The 19,800-nt window shown below is 64.2% G+C and overlaps 1 protein-coding gene across 4 annotated transcripts in view; it reads right to left on the bottom strand.

Moving 5' to 3' along the window:
- PHACTR3 (phosphatase and actin regulator 3) overlaps nt 1-19,800 on the bottom strand; it is a 212,891-nt gene that overhangs the window by 4,386 nt on the left and 188,705 nt on the right. For all 4 annotated transcript variants that reach the window (XM_041733502.1, XM_041733504.1, XM_041733505.1 and 1 more), the window contains exons 9-11: nt 5,934-5,989; nt 1,425-1,486; nt 11-151 (exon numbers count right to left, since the gene is read on the bottom strand). In XM_041733502.1, the coding sequence (XP_041589436.1) occupies nt 11-151; nt 1,425-1,486; nt 5,934-5,989 (259 nt within the window). The remainder of the gene's footprint in view (nt 1-10; nt 152-1,424; nt 1,487-5,933; nt 5,990-19,800) is intronic.

The following is a 19,800-nucleotide window of genomic DNA, read 5'->3' on the forward strand; positions in this document are numbered from 1 at the left end:
CGCTCCGTACCTTGTCTGCCGCGGACAGTCGCGTCCAGGGTTTGTCCGCCCGTCTGTCATAATCCTGAGCTTTGGCCACTTCCACGTAATCACTGAATCGGATCAGAATCTTCCTGTCTCGCAGCTCATCAACTGTGGGTCTCTGGTTAAGCTGAAATCAAAGATCACCACGGTCACCGCCACCTGCCAAAGCGCCCTGCTTCCAGGCCTCCGAACAAACGGCACGTGTCCATAGGGACACTGCAAACTCGGGCACTCTGACATACAACCCGAGGCCAACACCCTCCAGTGGGAAGGCCTGACGACAGCCCCCTACACGCTTCGTCAGGGGCTCACACCCTGTGGCCCGGCGGCAGGCAGGACGCAGCCCAGGCCCGGGGAGCGCAGGCCGGCCCCGGCGGAGGCTGCTTGCTCCAACTCGCATTGGTCGAGCCTTAAAGTCCTGAGAGCGGACGCTGCCACGACCAGCACTGAAAGCCCAGCTCAGGGAGGACAGTGTTCACCTCCGCCCCTGGCATCACCCCTGCCAGCACGGGGCGACGGGGACATGCCAGGAGCCTGAGATGCGAGACGGCCCGGGCCCTGGAGGTAGATGGGTTTGCGGAGCTGCTGCCCAGGCTGGCCCTTGACCTTCACCGAGAGGCCCGTGTACATGCCCTAGAGCCTAATAAAGCTTCTGCAATCAAGAGCTTCCAGAAAAGCTACGGGAACCACGGAGCCCACAGGTAAGCGAACACTGACATCCAGGGATGCTCTTAGCACGGCGTAAAGACCTCAGGCAGCGAAGATGCCCAGGCACCGCCTGGCTCCCTGGAAATACGTGGAAACATCCTCGGGCTCGTCCTGCTACATGAGTGGCTCTTAGGCCGGGCAAGGGCCTCATCACAGGCACGGAGGGCCTCACCGCGGGCACCAAGGGCCACACTGCGGGCCACACCGAGGCCACACCGAGGGCACCGAGGGCCTCACCGCAGGTACCAAGGGCCTCTCCACGGGCACCGAGGGCCTCACCACAGGCACCGAGGGCCACATTGCAGGCCTCACTGTAGGTACTGAGGGCCATACCGCGGGCACAAAGGGCCACACTGCAGGCACCAAGGGCCACACCAAGGGCCTCACTGCGGACACCGAGGGCCACACCGTGGGCACTGAGGGCCACACCACGGGCCATGCCGAGAGGGCCTCACCGCAGGCACCAAGGGTCACACCAAGGGTCAGACCACAGGCACAGAGGGCCACACTGCGGGCCTCTCCATGGGTGGCAGGGGCACCCTTCCCATGTCTGGGGAATATCGAATTCGCTGCTGTGCAGGAAGATGTCACTCTGCGACCCAGTGACGCCCCTGCCACCTGCCCCACCGCTACCAGTGCACCTGTCACCCGTGTCTCAGGATCCAGGGGGTAAGGTGATTAAATCATAGTACCTTTCTTGTCAACCTTTGCTTGATTTCTCTTCTTTCTTCCTGCTCTGTCTGGTCATTCCTTTCTGTGAAAGGTTAAAACAGAAAGACAAGAAAAAAGAAAAGAAAGAAAAACGGGTTGAGACTCTCCTCCTCTTGGCAGGTTAGAGAGCTCACCCTGCATTTCTGGTGGCTGAGGCGGGACACCAGGGTCACCTCCCATCACGGCCGGCTCTCCTCCACGTGGCCAGCCGCCACTCAGACCGTGGTCTCCCCGCCCCGAGGGAAGCTCTGCCCACCTTGCAGCCTTTCTACGCGTTAGGACCCACTGCATACACGCGGCTGTGCACTGACCTACCAGAGAAACAGAGGCAGCTCTCCTTCCTCTCTCCCCGGCAAACATCTACCCTCGGGCAGCCCGGGTGGCTCAGGGGTTTAGCACCGCCTTTAGCCCAGGGTGTGATCCTGGAAGCCCGGGATCGAGTCCCACGTCAGGCTCCCTGCATGGAGCCTGCTTCTCCCTCTGCCTCTCTCTCTCTCTCTCAAGAATAAATAAAATCTTAGAAAAAAAAAAAAGCCAATCTCTGTGTTTGCAGATTTATGTCCAGGAATATACGTGATGCACACACTTTACTAGGATCAGTACATGTACGTACACGTGACCACCGATACCCCTATCACATAGGAATATTACACGTGAACGCTAACGGGACTGTCGCTGCCTTTTTCCCCCTTCTACTTAATAGGGACGCAGACTTTCAGCCAACGACACACGATAAGGAACACCCTCTCCTGGGGCGCCCGGGTGGCTTGGTGGCTGAGCATCTGCCTTCGGCTCAGGGCGTGATCCCAGGATCCGGGATCGAGTCCCACATCGGGCTCCCTGCAGGGAGCCTGCTCCTCCCTCTGCCTGTGTCTCTGCCTCTCTCTGTGTCTCTCATGAATAAATTAAAAAAAAAAAAAAAGGAACACCCACTCCAGACTCTGGGCAACATATGCTCGCCTGGAATTGATCTTTTCGGGGTGTATTTCCAGTCTACCGACACCAGGAGCCCAGCAGACTCTCCGCTGCAGAAGCGAGCTCACCGACGGGGCCTCCCTGAGCTCAGCTTGGCCGCTGAGTTGTGACTATTAACATCCAAGCTGTGCTCGTACCTACACTCGGGAGCTAAAAATAGAGCAGAACGCAGAGCCGTGGTGTAAAATGCAGGCTTTGCCCTGGGATACGAGATAATGGATGTCCTATTTCTGGCGCTCTCTGTTGCTAAATAAAGCCTCAGGTCCCCGACTGTAGGAAGTTCATTCCTGGGAAGGGAAGCTCATCTGCCAGCACCCGCTCCTAGAAACACGGCTGGTTCGAGAAAGGGGGGCCGTGCTGCTCGCAGCTAACATCATCTCACATCATCTGCCTTTACTTAAAAACATTCCGCACCTTTGTGCATTTGGGGGACCGGGTTCACGGGTGTCAGACTCGTTGCGCTCTTCGGGAACCTTTTTTTAAAAGGAAGATTTGTCTCGCATTTGGACGGTTCAGAAAAGGACACGAAGCCCTTTTATGTTCTTGGTTCATAATCCAAAGGATAAAGCAGGAGAAAGCACACTTGGAAGCTCTCCTCACAAAGTGGATGATACGATCAAGAAAAAGATCGTGTCGGGGCGTCTGGGGGGCTCCATCGGCCACATGCCGGCTCAGCTCACCATCCCGGGGCCCTGGGATCGAGTCCCGCGTCGGGCTCGGCGCTCAGTGCGGAGTCTGCACCTCCCCCCGCCTCCCCTGCTCATGTTCTCTCTCTCTTTCTCTCTTTCTCTAACAAATAAAATCTTAAAAAAAAAGAAAAAGAAAAAATCGTGGGAGTATCAATATAAGGCCAATGATGGGATTTTAAGTCATGACATGAGGCGAATTCCTCACATTTCTTATAAACAGGCCATGGACAAATGCCAGGCGCAGCCTCCACGTGAAAACGGTAACAAAAAAACCGAATCGTAGGTTTTCATCACCAACAGCGTCCCCAGCACGGTGTCACGGTGCCGCAGGTGTTCCGGAGAGCGGCTCCCTGACGGCGGCCAGCAGGGGAGCTGCTCTGTCGGGCGCCAGCCCCGAGAAGTCCTCCCTCAAGCCCGAGCCTACGGGTTCTCTCTCAGCTCCACCTCGTAATGGGTTCGTGGACCCAGACCCAGAAACCCCCGCGCCTTATGCAATCCCGGGGATCCCTGACCATAGCGCCTCCATTCCCCGCTGTTCTGCAAACAGGGCCAGGGGCTTGGACAGCCACATTCCCGCCGTCTGCGGGTCACCAGCGGTGCACGGTTGCCTCCGATGCAGGGCTCAGATCACCACCCCTGGAGCTGGGCAAGCTTTGGCGCTCTCCCTCCCAAGAGTCCTGTTGGAAAGCGTATCCCCCCTCAGGAGCGTCCTTCCCAGGGAAACGAGGACAGCGGCGCCACACCACACGGCTGGTGGCCACCAACGTGCGCACGCAAGCGGACCCCGTGTACGCTGCGGGGCCCGGACGAGGGACTGTCGGGTTTGGGATCATCAGCTGCAAAGGGGCCACCGTGTCCGATTCATGAGGGACACCCAAGGCCGAGTCCTGAGCGTCCCTCGGACCCGATCACAGTAAGCGATCAGGGGAGCGATACGCCGTGACGACATTCTAAGCATCGATTTCGGGCAGGAAACACAGTTTTCTTCAAACACCTTTGAAGCCCGTGCAAGCGGCCGGTGAGGATGCTGGACCAGATATGGATGGTTGCCCTATTTGCTCAGCGCCACACAACAGAACAAAACAGTCACCCCCACCCCCACCATGGGCAGCCTGATGGCTCAGCATTTTAGCGCCTCCTTCAGCCCAGGGCCTGATCCTGGGGTCCCGGGATCGAGTCCCACGTCGGGCTCCCTGCATGGAGTCTGCTTCTCCCTCTGCCTGGGTCTCTCTCTCTCTCTCTCCCTCTCTTTCATTAATAAAGAATAAAAAATAAAAAAAAAGGGATCCCTGGGTGGCACAGCGGTTTGGCGCCTGCCTTTGGCCCAGGGCGCGATCCTGGAGACCCGGGATCGAATCCCACGTCGGGCTCCTGGTGCATGGAGCCTGCTTCTCCCTCTGCCTGTGTCTCTGCCTCTCTCTCTCACTGTGTTCCTATCATAAATAAATAAAAATTAAAAAAAAAAAAAGATTTAAAAAATAAAAAAAAGTTCCCCCCCTCCCCCAAGAGCTAGCAGAGAGTTTTGCAGGTGCTCCCTCCCACTCAGGGCACTCGAGAAGCTCCTGAGCTCCAGGCATACCTGCCCGGTTTGGGGGGAAGGTGGGACTGACACGGCCACAGTGGAGGAGCCCGTTCCCCACCGCCCCCGCCGTGCCCAGGCGGGTGCACGCGGTCCCCGTTATCCACTCACCACCTGCATTCGCCGAGCACCGGTTCTATTTTTAAGGCTCTGACGTTTCCTCGCAAAGAAAGGCCAATACAATGGGAGGCGCCTGCTGGCGGGAGGACCTGGCGACCCAGCAGCGGGCACGAGCCCTCCCCGGACGGCGAGCGGGCTCGCGGGGATGCCCCCACCCCAGGTCCCACCTGCCCGCCGACTCCCGGCCTGGGGCTGTGGGGCACCTGTGACTTAGTGGATTTAGGAATAAGTGGTGGAATTTTTAAGAATTCAGATAGTTGGCAACTGACATAGCTGGACTTTCCTGGCCTGGTTGATCAAGCAGGGAATCCCTGACAAGCTTGTCCTTAAATCCTCAGGTGTGGCCAAGTTCACACAACACGGAAGAGGCGGGGCCGTCTCTGACGTCTGACAACAGAGACAGGAATCCCTTATCTCAGGGTGGAAGCACAGAGTCCTGTCCAGCCACGGCCCTAACTTCAGGAAAAGGGGTTCGCCGTAAAAAAAAAAACCCAAACTCCGAATATCTGTAGCATTCATCACGTAAAGAGGAGAAAAAGAATGAAAATACTTGAAGGATCCAGGCCGAGAGTCTGTTGACCAGACCGAGAAGTCTCTGAGAAACACTTCTGGGGGCTTTCCCGCCCGAAACCACCGGGACTTTAATGACACAGAGCAGGGTCCTCTGTACCGTGGACACGGGTGTGGACGCTACGGTCACACACCCGCCTGGACACACGGGCGGCGAGGAGCCGGGCGGACCGGGGCTGGGATGGCGGGTTCCCCAGGGTTTCCCCGGACCCTGCCGCTGTCTGCTGCCCCCCCCACCCCGCAGCACCCCGGGGCCACGTCCCCGCGCCCTGGGGCTTCTGACACTGTGCACCCCTGGCCTGTGACCTCTGCGGCCCTCAGGACTCCCCTCCCAAGCGGCCAGGGGAACCTGCCCGAAAGCCACCCGGGCTGCGAGGAGGCTGCTGAGCCTTCCCCTAACCGGGATACCCCGCTGGGAGGAGAGCTGAGCTGTCTTTGTTTCCCTCTTCCTTTTAAAGGGGGATCTCGGAGGACACAACTTTCCCTGCGGGCTGGGCTCGCACCACCTGCCGCACCTGCCGCACCTGAGGGCGGGGCCAGGGCCCTCCGCTACTCACGTTTCAGGATGTTCCTCCTCTCCAGCTCCTCCACGGCGGGTCTCTGGCTCAGCCGTCTGCGGAAAAACACCAGGATTACGTTCTGCACCATGGTGGCCGCCGCAGACCCCACCTGGGCTGTGCCAGGGGCAGATCCAAGACCGCGTCCCCACAGCCGGAGGCGGGGAGGGGACCTGCCGCGGGGCCCCCTGCCGGCCAATCCCGGGGCTCCGTGGAGCGGTAGCCCTCTGTCACGGAGCTCCTCCGGGGGCGGCCCCCGCGCCTCCTCGGGACGTGCAGCTCATTTCCAGACCTGCCGATCGTCGCCACTGGAGGGACGACCCCCGGGACGGAGGAAGCCCCTCCTGCCCGGGCCGAGCAAGGGCGGCCGCTGCCGCAGCTGCCTGTCGCCGCGGCACCTGTCCCGCTCCTGTCCCAAGCAGCCCTGCCGGCAGCCCTCGCAGGGGGAGTGACGGGAGCGCCGCCTCTCCTCCCCCTGCTCCTCCTCCCCCTCCTCCCCCTCCTCCCCCTCCTCCTCCCCCTCCCCTCTGAGCCGAGCTGCAGCCCAGGGAGGGGCGGCCCCACCCGCCTCCCCCGGGGCCCCAGGTCCCCCCACCGCCCCACCCCACCGGCACCCCTCCTGGGCGGGCGGAGGACGAGCCTTTCCAGCCGTTTCGCAGTGAAGGACTCGGAAGATCCGGCCAAAAACAAATACATAAAATAAATAAAAGGCTTGTCAGGGGAGAGAGGCGTAATTAGCCAAAACCAGCGCCAAGCTCCAATTATTTCTGTGACTCCGATAATGCTGTCCCTGGGTCGGAGCCAGGAGCCGTCCCACTTCCGGACGGTTCCCCACCGCGGGAGACAACGGGGCTGAGCGCGGGCACGCCCAGAATCCGGGGCCACAGCCCTGCGCCCCAAAGAGGACACGGCCTCCAGAACTACTTGTCTCGTCTCCAGGAGCCCTGTCCCGGCACAAAGCCGAGGGCGTCCCCAGGGCCCGGCCGCTCCTCCCTCCGGGGGCACAGCCGGCGGCGGGCTCGGTGGGTGCCTGGGGGGTTGGCTGGGGGGCGGCTGGGGTGCGGCTGGGGGGGTGGCTGGCTGCCTGACATCTCGCCCCCATGTCTGCGGGGACCTGCCCCTGCCTCCCGACGCCGCCGGGCGGGGACCCCAAGGCTCCTGATCTCCCTCTCAGCAGAGGCGGGTGTTTGCCCAGAGCCAAGGAGTCCCCGCCCCGACAAGGCTCTGCACAAGTCCCCCCTGCCCTGCAAGGCTCCGGGCTGAGGAGGGAGGCAGACAAACAGTAATAAAAAAAGAAAAATGAACAAAACCATTCCAGAGAGCGTATCGCCCCGGAGGGCGTAGACAGGGCCTGTGACAAACGAGCCACTGGGCAGGGGGAGAGGGCTTAGGGGAGACCCGCTCCCTGAGACCCACACGAAGAGGAGCCAGCCAGGGGAAGGCCACACCTCTCTGGCTGCAGGGTCCCCCCCCCCTTCACACAGGGGCCTGAACACGGTGGCAGGGTGGGGGCAATCACGGCAGGCTTCGTGGAAGGGGAAACTCTGGGCAGAGCGGTGCAGAGTCCGCGGGAGGGGAGGGTACAGCGGCCGGTGACTGGGCCGCCTGCGGGGACTCTGGAGGACGGAGGCCAGAGTTTCTTGGCCCGAGGAGCACCCCAAACCTCCACTGGCACCCCCCGCCCTGCCGCTTCTTGCTGGGGGCCTGTCTTCTCTTCCAAGGTGACAGCCAATCGCAGGCTTGCCCAGGAGCCCGAGACCCGGGAGCCGATGCACTGGCACCTGGCGAGGCCGGCTCGGCACCCAGCAGGCTCTCACAAGACGCCTTGCAAACCCACCCCGGGCACTGCCAACCGGCCAGGGACGGGGTTCCCAGAGAGGCATGTCGCCCAATTCCCAGGTCCCTAAAGAGCGGGGACAGCTCGCCACCAAGATCTAGGCCATCGGCCCCGGGGGGGGGGGGGGGGGTTGGGCTGCGCCCTGCGGGGCTGCAGCTGGCAGGGGCCTCCTCCTGGATGTCACCGGGCGGGGCGCCTCCGACAGAGCTGGACGGGGCAGTCCTGGGGGAACGGGGCAGGCTGCTGGCGGGGGGGACAGGGGAGAAGTCCTGGGGGGGACATGGGGGGGTGCAGGGGGGACGGGGGCAGTCCTGGGGGGCACATGGGGGGCTGAGGGGGGATGGGGGGCAGTCCTGGGGGGGACATGGGGGGCTGCGGAGGGGGACAGGGGAGCAGTCCTGGGGGGATGGGGCAGGCTGCAGGGGGGTGACAGGGGAGCAGTCCTGGGGGGATGGGGCAGGCTGCAGGGGGGGTGATGGGGCAGTCCTAGGGGGGACATGGGGGGCTGCAGGGGGGTACAGGGGGCAGTCCTGGGGGGGGACATGGGGGGCTGATGATGGGGACAGGGGAGCAGTCCTTGGGGGATGGGGCAGGCTGCAGGGGGGTGACAGGGGAGCAGTCCTGGGGGGATGGGGTGGGCTGCAGGGGGCGTGATGGGGCAGTCCTGGGGGGGACATGGGGGGCTGAGGAGGGGGACAGGGGAGCAGTCCTGGGGGGATGGGGCAGGCTGCAGGGGGGTGACAGGGGAGCAGTCCTGGGGGGATGGGGCAGGCTGCAGGGGGGTGACAGGGGAGCAGTCCTGGGGGGATGGGGCAGGCTGCAGGGGGTTGACAGGGGAGCAGTCCTGGGGGGATAGGGCAGGCTGCAGGGGGCGTGATGGGGCAGTCCTGGGGGGGACATGGGGGGCTGCAGGGGGGCACGGGGGGCAGTCCTGGGGGGACATGGCGGGCTGCAGAGCAAGGGACAGGGGAGCAGTCCTGGGGGGGGACAGGGCAGGCTGTGGAGGGCCAGGGACAGGGGGCAGTCCTGTGGGGGACAAGCAGGCTGCGGACGGACAGGGATGGGAGGCGTCCTGGGGGGATGCGGTGGGCTGTGGAGGGGTGAGGATAGGGGCAGTCCTGGGGGGGACTGAGCGGCTGCAGAGGGGGCAGGGGGGACGCCAAGAGCAGATGCACTCGGCAGCCCCTCAGGACCCTGCAGCCTGCTGTCCACGCAGGACAGAACCCACCACAAGGAGGCACTGGGCTTCCCAGGGCCGGGACCCCCTTGGGCAGGAAGGTGGGTGCTGCACACCCACGAGCGGCCAAGGGCCCCGTGAAACGTTCAGCACGCAGGGAGGGTGCTGGCCTGGGGGCAAGAAGGCTGCAGACTCCAAATTCACAGCCAGGAGTCGGAGCCCACGCGCCACGACACTCCGTCCACTTGTGCCTGCACCTCGGCCCTGCTCGCCGCTAGGGGTGAGGCTCCCAGACGCACGAGGGGCAGCAAGCCCACCACCGTCCAAGCAGACGGCAGGATGACAGCTGCGTGCCAGAGCAGGCCGTGAAGGCTCGGAGACGCAGACAGGTCGGGCTCACCGCCCGGGGACCCCAGGGCTGGCACACAGGTGACCACTCGCAGCGAGTCCAGGGGGCACACGAGCAAGGGAGATGCCTGCCCGTGTGGGGCCCCGGGCACCTGCACCCCGGAGCCTCGTGCCCTGCAGACACACCCCAGGGTGGCTGGGCTGGGAGCCGGGGGCGAGGCCGCGGGGAGGGGTGCGGGCGGGCTCCGGCACCCGAGGGATTCCCCAGCTCCTCCTGGAGGCTCCCCCCCATTCAGAAGCGCACCCCAGAGAGTGACAAGTGACGCGCAGGTGCCGCTGGGGAAGACACGGACTATTTCTGACTCTTCCCACGGAGAAAGCTTCAGTGTGGCAGCTAATTACGGCTCCGTGGGGGCGCGGCGCCCAGAAAAGCCGCGCGGGGAGAGAGAGGCTTCTGCTCGCTCGTCTCCCTGGCCTCGTCCCCGTCTGTGCACGTGGGAGAGGAGGAGACGCCAGCACCAGCCCAGGGCCGGGAATGTGCTGGACGGGCCCCTGGGGCTGGAACAGGAGCCTCGGTAGGGAGCAGCCAGGCAAGGGCAAGCCGAGGGGTGTGGACCTGGGGGGACACGTACGCACGTCGGCGGGGGTGTCCCCACGAGGGGCCTCCTGCCTGCCCCGGGACAGATCTGTGCTGGACACCTGTGCCACACCCGACCCTGTGCTGGGAGCACGGGGAACAAGGGAGGACGCAGGAGATGGAGGATGGAGTGGGCACGGCGCGTGGCAGTGAGGGGAGGTGCCAGGGCAGCCGGCGACCAGGGTGCCCGCGTGGGCCTTGCGAGACAAAGGACACAGTCGCACCGTCCTTGAGGCTCTGGCTCTGCACGACATGGTCACATCTCCATCCTGCCGGCCCCAAGGGCCCATTGAGGCCGGGGCATCTGCTACCGCCCCCCCGACCTGGGCCCCCAGCCCTCACCTGCCCCAGAGAACACGGAAGACCAGGGCCCAGCGCACAAACGGAATCGACGCTGCTCACCTGGTGGCTGCTTCCAGCCCCAACCTGAGGGGCTCAATCTCTAACCTGCTGGCAGCCTCCGCGCCGGCCAGGACCCCCAGGAAGACTCCTCCATCAGACCCGCCTCCATTCGTCCCTCCATCAGACACTCAGACCTCCCCCAACCAGGGCCTGCACCAGCGTAGACGCGGGGTGGGGCCTGTGCCCAGCCATCCGCTGCGCCGTCACGCAGCCCCCACCCCATCCCACTGCCCAGGGACCGCGGGCTCGAGAAGCTGACCTGGGCCAGCGGCGCAGGGACCTCCGTGCTCCCCACACCCCCAGCCCCCCGCACCCGGGCAGGGCTGAACAGCTGGCTCGGAGCAGGGGCCAGGAGCAGGAGAGCTGCTGCATCTGCACGGGGCCTAGAAGAGCCTTGGGAACCTCCGTGGGGCCCCCTCCCCTCCGTGGGCACCTGGGCCTCGCACCAGAAGTCAGAGGCTCCGTCCTGAGCGGCCCAGGCCACCTCCGCATCCACGTGAGGACGGCGCCCTGGAGGCTCGCCCTGACCACGATGGACTCCTCACGGAGAAATCCACCTGTGCTGGGCAAGGGCACTGAGGTTTGGGGTGTCACCACAGCACCGTCTGACCTCGGGAGGTACAGCTCAGGCCACAGCTGGCTGTGACCCTGGCCCTGCTCCCCCAGGGCACCTCTGCCCCCAGGGCACCCTACCCCCCAGGGAACCTAGACCCCCAGGGTACCCAGCTCCCCCTCCAGCCCCCCAGCCCCCCCAGGGTACCCTGCCCCTCCAGGAAACTCTGCATCCCCAGGGCACCCGCCTCCCAGGAGCCCCCAGCCCCCCACCCAGGGCACCCCGCCCCTCCAGGGTACCCTGACCCCCCTAGGGCATCCAGCTGCCCACCCAGGGCACCCTGCCCCCCAGGGAACCTAGCCCCCCCCTAGGGTACCCAGCCCCCCCCCCCCAAGGAAACTCTGCATCCCCAGGGCACCTGCCTCCCAGGGCCCCCTGGCCCCCATTCCATGGCACCCTGACCCCTCCAGGGCACCAGGCCACACAGGCCAGGCCCTGCCTCCCGCCTCCACCTGCAGCCCGGACCAGCCCAGAGCCTTCGGCCAACCGAGGTGCATCCGGGGCAGGGAGCATGGAAGTCCAGGCGGGTCAAAGGCGTGGGTTCCCCTCTGCCCCACACCACTGGGGTTAGGGGGCAGCTTGGCCACCAGACCCACCAAGGCTCCGCCGTCCAATGCACGTCTGTCTGGGGCTTGGCCAGACCCCAAGAGCATGGCCCCAGCACCGTCCAAGGACGGGGGCGGTGATGGGGGAGTGACGGAGTGGGGGTGACAGCGCAGGCCAGACCCAGCTCAGTGGCTGGGAGGGGTGCTGGCAGGGAGGCCGGTGCAGGAGCCTGTGCCCGACGGAGCCACCGAGAGCAAGAGCCACCTACACGCCCGCCCTGGTCTCTGCTGCCAGAAGGTTCACGACAGGCCTGGGGACAGTACAGACCCTGAAGCCCCAGGCTTCGATGAGGCCCACGATCCCAAACTCTGTGATCTGCTCCTGTGCTTGTGACGGCCTCACCACCTCTCATCTGCCAGGGAAACTGAGTCACAGGGGTCCCAAACTCCCGGACCCCAACCCCTGTAAAAAGCGGCACCTTCAGCACGCTCGCTGGACGTCTTCCTTGGCCGGCAGCCGCCCCGTGGGACGGGCCACCATCGGGCTCAGCGCTGCACACGGGCCCCACGGCCCTGCCCACCTCCGTCACCGAGGCTCCCACCCAGGGGGCGCCCCCAGCCTCGCCTTTGCCTCAGATCCTATCACCCACTGATGAGCACCGTCTGCCAGAAAAGCCGCAGAGCCCCCAAACCCCGGTCCTCAGAGAACGGCTGAGACCCCAGGGAAGCCTCTGGAAACCCTGCTCCGGGGCCCATGCTTGCCTATGCCCAGGGGGACACGGCTCCTCTGCCTGCAGAGCACGGAGCACCCAAGAAAGGGCACTGTGGGGCCTCAGAGGGACCCTGGGCCTCCTCTGTGCCCCTGGGGTCGTGTTGGGGACCAGCTCGCGCTCTGCTGGCTCCTGCACGTCCCGCCCTGGCCCAGCTTGTCCTCAACACTCAGCCCTGATGGGGCCCTGACTGGATTCACGCCTGCCCGCAGAAGTGCTTTCAGGGCGCAGCAGCGGCTGCCAAGGTGAGGGGCGTGCATCTCGGCCTGGGTCACTGTGACCTTCAGTCTTGACCCCGCCACCCTCCAGCTCGGCGACGTGAGTGGCCACCCAGGGCTCCTCACCTGCTCTTTCCTCCCCTGAAAACAGGAGGATGACCACGCCCACCTCACGGGGTGGCTGCCTGTTATGGGAACCCACCAGGAGCCTGGCGACCAGCAGGCCCAGAACCCAGGAGCCCGGCATCCAGGAGCCCAGTGCCCAGTAGGCCCAGCACCCAGAAGCCCAGCACCCAGCAGGCTCAGTGCCCAGGAGCCTGGCACCCAGCAGGCCCAGCGTCCAGAAGCCCAGCACCCAGCAAGTCTGGCATCCGGGAGCCTGGTGCCCAGCAGGCCCAGCACCCAGGAGCCCGGCACCCAGGAGCCCAGCACCCAGCAGGCCCAGCACCCAGGAGCCTGGCACCCAGAAGCTCAGTGCCCAGCAGGCCCAGAACCCAGCAGGCACAGTGCCCAGGAGCCTGGCACCCAGCGTCCAGGAGCCCAGCACCCAGAAGCCCGGCACCCAGGAGCTCGGCACCCAGCAGGCCCAGGGCTGAGGCAGCTCCTGAGCGGCCCGAACGGCGCTGGGTTGCAGGGAACCAGGAGCCGCAGAGGGACAGCAGGCCCGGCTGGGGGGCGCGTGGGTCGCGGGCAGGATGCCCCAGCTGCCAGCACAGCCCACTTTGGACGTGAGCCCCAAACCCCCACTTCATCCAGGGCTGAGGTTCAAGCCCATGTCCACCGTCCCCTCGGCGTCCCCTCGGTGTCCCCTCGGCGTCCCGCGAGAAGCGAGAAGGGATTCCCTCCGAGGAGGCAGCGGGCCTTTCTGGAGAAGCCGCAGCTGCCGAGCACACAGCTCCACACCCACGGGCCTCCGGGCTATTCTGGGAGCCCCCCCCCCGCCCCCCAGAACGCCGATCCCGCCGCCCCGCCAGCCTGGAGGCACCAAGGCGGCCTGGCACCCCTCCCTGGGACGGCATCCCCGGTGGGGCGGCGTCTCTGCAGTCATTCCACGGGGATTCCTCATGCCCCATGCGGGCCCCTGCTGCGCGCTGGCTTCAGGGAGCGCCCACGGGGTGCTGTCGGGCAGCAGACCCACTGGGGCTTGGGGGCCAGCCTGAGAGGGAGGGTCGGGGGGCAAGGGGCCTCTCGAGGGGGTGCCCCAAAGACCAGGCCACAGAAAGGGCAGGGACGGGCTGCAGGCTCGGAGGGGGTGAGCCTGCCACGCTGGGGAACAGGTGCTCCCCCAAACCATAGCCCCCTGCGTCCTTGCAGCGACCCCACGCAGGGAGAGTCCAGGGCTGTGTGGAAGCATCCAGAATGAGGCCCATCCACAGTGGGAAGGGGCGGCGGGAGGAGAGGTGAGGAGGAAGGGAAGATACCAGGATTGTGTCAGGAGATGGAGCCCGAGGCCTGGGTCCGACACAGCAGCAGGCGGCCTCAGATCAGCTTGTACAGGACGCGCCCCCACCCCCGCCCCTGCACTGCCCACCACTGGGGAGATAGAGGCAGGGGGCACGCGCACCCCACACAGCGCACAAAGCTGGCCTGTTAGGGCCCCGAGACTCGTCCACCCAGCCTCTTCCGTCTCCCTGACTCCCTACAGCTGCTGCCACAACCCCAGCCCCTCGTGCAGGGCCGGCCGCCCCACCGGGGGTCCTGGGACATGCCAAGCCTCCCTGGGCCCCGGGCTGTAGCTGCGGTGAGCATGTGAAGCCCACAGCCCCCACCCTCCCAGATCCCACTAAAGCAACAGCCACGACCACAGGTCACCGGGCCACGTGCACAGCACCACAGGGCAAAAGGCGGGAAATTCAGCGTTGGCCAGGGTGTAGACCAAGAGTCCCCCATCCCCGTCAGGACCGTCCGTGCCGTCTACCAAGATTATAAACATCCTTTGACCCGACGGTTCCAGGTCCAGGTGGATGGTTTCTGAAATGCTCTTATGGGCACAGACACGTTACAGCCAAACGCACGGCAGAGGCTTTACACCCATTTAGGGTCTGGACAAAGAACACCCCTCCCCCGGGTGCCACAGTGGAGGTATTTTGCACATGCGGCTGAAATCCACGACCAGGTGACTTTAAGTAAGGCAGACTGTCCTGGATGCTGTGGGTGGGCCTGGTCCAAGCAGGTGAACGGCTTTCCGAGCTGGGCTCCGGCTCTCCGGTGATGAAGGAGTTCTGCCCGAGGACCGCGGCCTGTGCCCGAGCACTCCAGCCCTTCCCGACAGCCCCCGTCACGGACTCCAGACCTGCCTCGCCAGCCCTGGAGTCGCCCTCACCCACACTTTGCAATAAATCCTTCTTTGTCTCCCACCGGGTCTGTGTCCAGGCCGGACCCCAAGGCCGTGCTCGGCCTGCGGCCACGGCCCGCTTGCATCTGGTCTCAACAGTGAGCTCTGCCCCCATCGGGTTCCCAACCCCGTGCACGCCAGGTGTCCTTCTGTTTACTATCAGGTAATTTAATCAAATTTCATGCACGTTGATTAAGTGACTTAATATGGACGTAAAAGGAAGACATTTCTGTGAGCACAGGGTGGCATGCTTGGAGTCAGGAAAGCCAAGGCGCTAAAATTAGTGCCGTCGGCTAGTGCGGAAGAGGGAGCGGAAGTGACGGGAGGGAATGGAAAACTCTAGAAGGATTCCGCACTTAGATCCTTCCAAGTGCCTCCAAATGCTCACTCCTCTCCGGAGAAACCGGCACTAGAAACGGGACGAGGCGTGTCCCACGTCGGGGTCCTGGAAGCCCTCAATGGAACGGTCCCGATGCTCACCCCGGACGGCTTGGGCTAAAATAAAGCATTGGGAGCAAGAACGGATCGTGTTTATGATTTTTGCACGAATCACCAGCATCTCGCTCTGTCCCGTCTCGCTCAGGGCGCAGGGCAGGGGCTCGCGGTGCCGCGGGACACGGGCCAGAACTGGACGGCACAACCCCAAGGCAGCCGGAAGCGAGAGCCGCACTTGAAACCACCCTGGATTTTACCAAAGCAACCGGCGACCCTATACGCTCACGGTTTCACCGGGACACGGAACTCCATGGACGCACGAGGGGGCAGCTGGCCCTCCCAGCCCAGAGGGGGGAGGCAGGGGCAGGGGTGGGGGGCCCGGGCCCCGGCAGCAGCACTTCCTGAGTCCCCGCACCTGTCACACGCTGGCTCAGCTGACCCCCTCCCGCCCCGTCCCCTTGTCCTAGAGGCTCCGTGGCTGACGGTGGCACACAGAGGTGGCTCAGCAAGTGTCTGTCCTTGACCTGAGAGGTCGTGGGAGGGGCAACGTGCCCGGGAGGGGACTACAGTGCCTGCCCACGTCACCCCAGCTCCCTGCCACCTCCCAGCGCGGGGCCGTGCGTGGGGCACTCTGCCGAGCCCACGGGGCTGCCCGGAGGTGCCTCGGCCTGATGGCTTCAGAGGCCGCTGCTGCCGAAGGCTAACGCTTCCCTTGCCTCGCTCCTTCGCCTCCACTTCATTCTACCCACGCGGCAAAATTAACCCGAGCCCCCGCAGTGGCGGACGGCTGGGTCCCTGCCCGCTCTCCAGGCCCCCTCCCAGGCAGCACCCAGGGAGCGATTCCGCTCAGGGCAGCCTCTTCTCCAGCTGACCCGGGCTTCTCATCAAACGTATGCGGAGGAGCGTCTGCCAACAGCCGACTGGGCTCGGACCTAAATGCGACGGACCTTCGGGGCTTAGATGTGACGTCCGGAGCTCCTGTGGCCGTCTTAGACCACGGAGGGAGCCTAACTAAGCAGGAAGACAGAAGGGACGGGGGCTCTCGGGGCCTGGGGAACCTCCAGGACAGGCCTCACCGTCTGCAGCCGTTCCCCGAAGCAGAGCGGCTCCCGGCCCGGTGCTCAGAGCCAGCCGGCCCCCGTGGGTTCTCGGCCCCACGGCACCCCCTCGCGTGACTGCAAACGTCTACCTGCCCTGCCCGAGCCACCGTTCCCTCACTGTAAGATCCTGCTCATGTAGCCCCTACACCTTGGGACTGAGCTTTCTCAGTCCGGGGCACATTAACACGAGTGTGATAAACGTCGCAGGCTACGGGGGCACAGTTACAAGCACAGCCCCACTCGCTTAGGCTAAGCCCCGATTCCAGGGACAGCAGGGCCGGGCGCGTTCGGTCTGGGCAAATGCCTGTGTAGGTCGTGTGGGGCGCCCGGGCTCTGTCTGCAAGTCCCAGACCACCTGCTCCCCTGGTTTGGGATTCGGGTTTTAGGGATACCCCAGGGAGGTGATGTCATTTCACATTTTCTTACAAAACATGCCTCACTTTCCTTGACGGACTCCTAAGCAAGCAGCGAAAACCAAGCGCAGGGGACCCTGGGCCCGACTCAAGGTCACACACGGGCTCACCATGCGGGGATGCAAACAGGGGAGCCCGCGCCCCCCACACACGGGTGCTCCCTGCCAACCAGGAGCCCCACCCAAAGACCAAGACCTATATTTATGTTCTCTGAGGACTAAATTTGTCAAACTTCGCCGGATTTGGAAGCGCCGTCTCCTGTTGCTTAGCTACCTCCGGCTAAAAGCAGAACGTGCAAGATGCACACTTTACAGACGCGGCTTCGACTGGCCCCCGCTGGCCTTGCCTGCCCCCCAGGCCCCACAGGGCCGCCCAGCGCCCTCCCTCCGGGCCACAGGTCACGTCCTACCCTCCCCACAACATCCCACAGTGCACAGCCCCGCCTCCAGCCTCCCTTCTGCATTCTTGCCATCCACCCTTGAGCGTGTCCTCGTAAACGGGGGCGTCCCCCCGACTCTGGAGGCCGTGTACCCCTGGCGACCGGCGCCTCACCCCCACGGTGGAGCAGGCAGGTGCTGCCAAGCTGACAGCCAAGAGCGTCTGGCAGGACAGAGGAGACCTGACCCCTCGGCACCCTGAGCTTTCTAAACAGAGAGAGAAGCAAAGTTCCAGGAGCTCGCCCGAGATGCCCGGGAGGGCCAAGAAGCCTTCCCTGAAGAAGGAAGAAATGCAAAGAAACCGCTAAGCAGTCCTTGTTCCGAGGATCTCAGGATCTAAAGCCGGACACACACAGCTGCCCCACGCGTCCCAGCGGAGGGGAGCACCACCCCACCCGGGACACGGGCCGCGGCGGCGTCCTGAGTGTCCTGAGCAGGACCCCACCACCGCGCAGCAGCAGGCGGGGTGCAGTGACCTGGCCGCGGAGGGGGGAGGCCTCCAGTCCCCTGGCAGGTGGATGGAGCCCGCGGGCGTCAAGAGGCCGAAGCCAGTGTTCCCTAAGCACGTCCTGCTCATGAGACTGGATGCCCGCATGACGCTGCCGAAGGTGACCATGATGAAGGCAGTGATGGAATGAGGACAGGTAGGGGGCTGATGAACACAGAGCCCAGCCCAGGGACGAAGACCTGGAGAAAGATGCTCCAGGTCTGACGAAGACGCAGGTGAAGACGACGGGGATGCCTATGCTTCGTGACACTTGGGAGGGGCCTGTACATGTCATCACCCCATGATGATGACGCCCATGGGGCCCCCAGATTGGCCCAGGGATTGGTAACGGGGAGGGACTGCCTTTGGTAGGAACGGAAATGTTCTAGAACTGGTGGCAGGTGCACACCAAACGCTACGGACGCTGAGCCGCGTCCTTTGAAAGGGTGAACTGACTGTCCAGAAACTGTAGCTCAGCAAACTGCGAGGACAGAAAGACAGACTCCCTACACCTGTGGGACTCCTCCTTGCTCCTTATTTTTCCCCTGGGTGCGCCCTCCCTGCCAGGCGGCTCTCAGCACCTCCCGCGTCCTGTCGTAGGGTGTCCATTCTGCAGCCCCGTGGGATGGACTCCTCCAGGAGCACCCCCATTTCACAGTGGAGGAAAGGGGAGGCCATGCCAGGGCGGTGGTGAGCCGAGGGTCCTACCCGGGCTCTTGGTGCACAGCTGCGCCTCTGCCAGGAGAAGAGGAAGGTTCCCGGGCATTGCACAGGGCGCTGGAGACTACACTCTGGGCCACGACGCTTCTGCAGCTGGCGCCACATTGGAGCCGGGGCATTACTTCTCTACAGCAGCCCCGCAGCCGAAAATCCCCAGCTCTCAGCACAAACACACCAGGGATTTCAGACCACGGTGCACACGGGTGGCCCCAGGCCAAGTACGGCCCACACACGTGTTTTATGGGTTCCACAAATGTCTAAAAAAAACGTGAATAGGCTCCCAACATTTAAGTAAAAGGGAGTTTCACATAAGGATAAACATCTCCAGGTTCTCTCGAAGGATCCCACCACGCGGTCTGGTATTCTGGAGGCGACACCCACCCTTGCTGGGTGGCAGGTGCCCTCTCCAGCAAGGACACAGCCCCACCCCCCCACCTGCCACAGATCCTGCCCGGCCCACATCCCTACGGAGCACATGGGCTGGGACTTCCACTCCGAGAGGTGAGCTGCGGAGACACCGTCTGACTCCCCCTCCGGGGAATCACAGGGTAGAGGGAGCCTCTGTCACTGCAGCAAAACTTCTCCACTCTTCCTCCTGAAAATGCTCAGGAAGCTTGTGGGGCAGCCCTGTGGCCCACCGGCCAGCCAGTGATGGGGACGGGGAGCCTGCGGGGCTCCCACCCCAGGGCCTGGGGACCCGCAGCCGGGCAAGGCCCGGTCGGCTCAGGTGGCCTCGGAGCAGCCGTGCGGCAGCAGGTGCAGAGAGTCTGCGGCCAGGACAGAACCAAGGTCCAGAATGAGGAATGCCTGCCCCCGGGCCCGCAGGCCCCGTTACTCACAGATACGCCTCTGAACGGGCCGGTGACACATCCGACTAGCGAACGGAATCAGTGCTTAAAAATATCTGAAGACCCCAGTACGCGAAGGACGTCGTTCATTCATTCGATGCACATTTACTTCATGGAATCGAGCTCTTACTTACATGCCACCCCCTGTGCCGGGGCCACCTCGACGGCCACCCATCCCAACCACCCGTCCGCCCAGTCAACCTGCCCACCTACCCGCCCACCTAACGACACCACTTAACCGCCCACCCACGCATCCGCCCTCTGGCCACCCACCCGTCCGTGTACCTCTGTGACCCTCCAAACCCCTCCTTGAAGCCCTCCAGGTACCATCCGTTCCACGGTCGCCGGCTGAGAGCCTGACTCGTCCCAGGTGCAAAGGCAGGCCCCGCGGTTCAAGCCGCGAAGCGTAGGGTCCCCTTCCCTGCTCTGCCTCAGTGGGGACTCACTCGAGCGAATCGGTGGTCCTGGAGCAGGGGTGGCCACGGCGCGTGCCAGGGTGCTGTGCTGGGGCGAGGGCCGTGGGCGCTGAGGACTCGGATCGGGGC

Source organism: Vulpes lagopus, chromosome 18 (genome assembly GCF_018345385.1).
Source record: "Vulpes lagopus strain Blue_001 chromosome 18, ASM1834538v1, whole genome shotgun sequence".
Lineage (NCBI taxonomy): Eukaryota > Metazoa > Chordata > Mammalia > Carnivora > Canidae > Vulpes > Vulpes lagopus.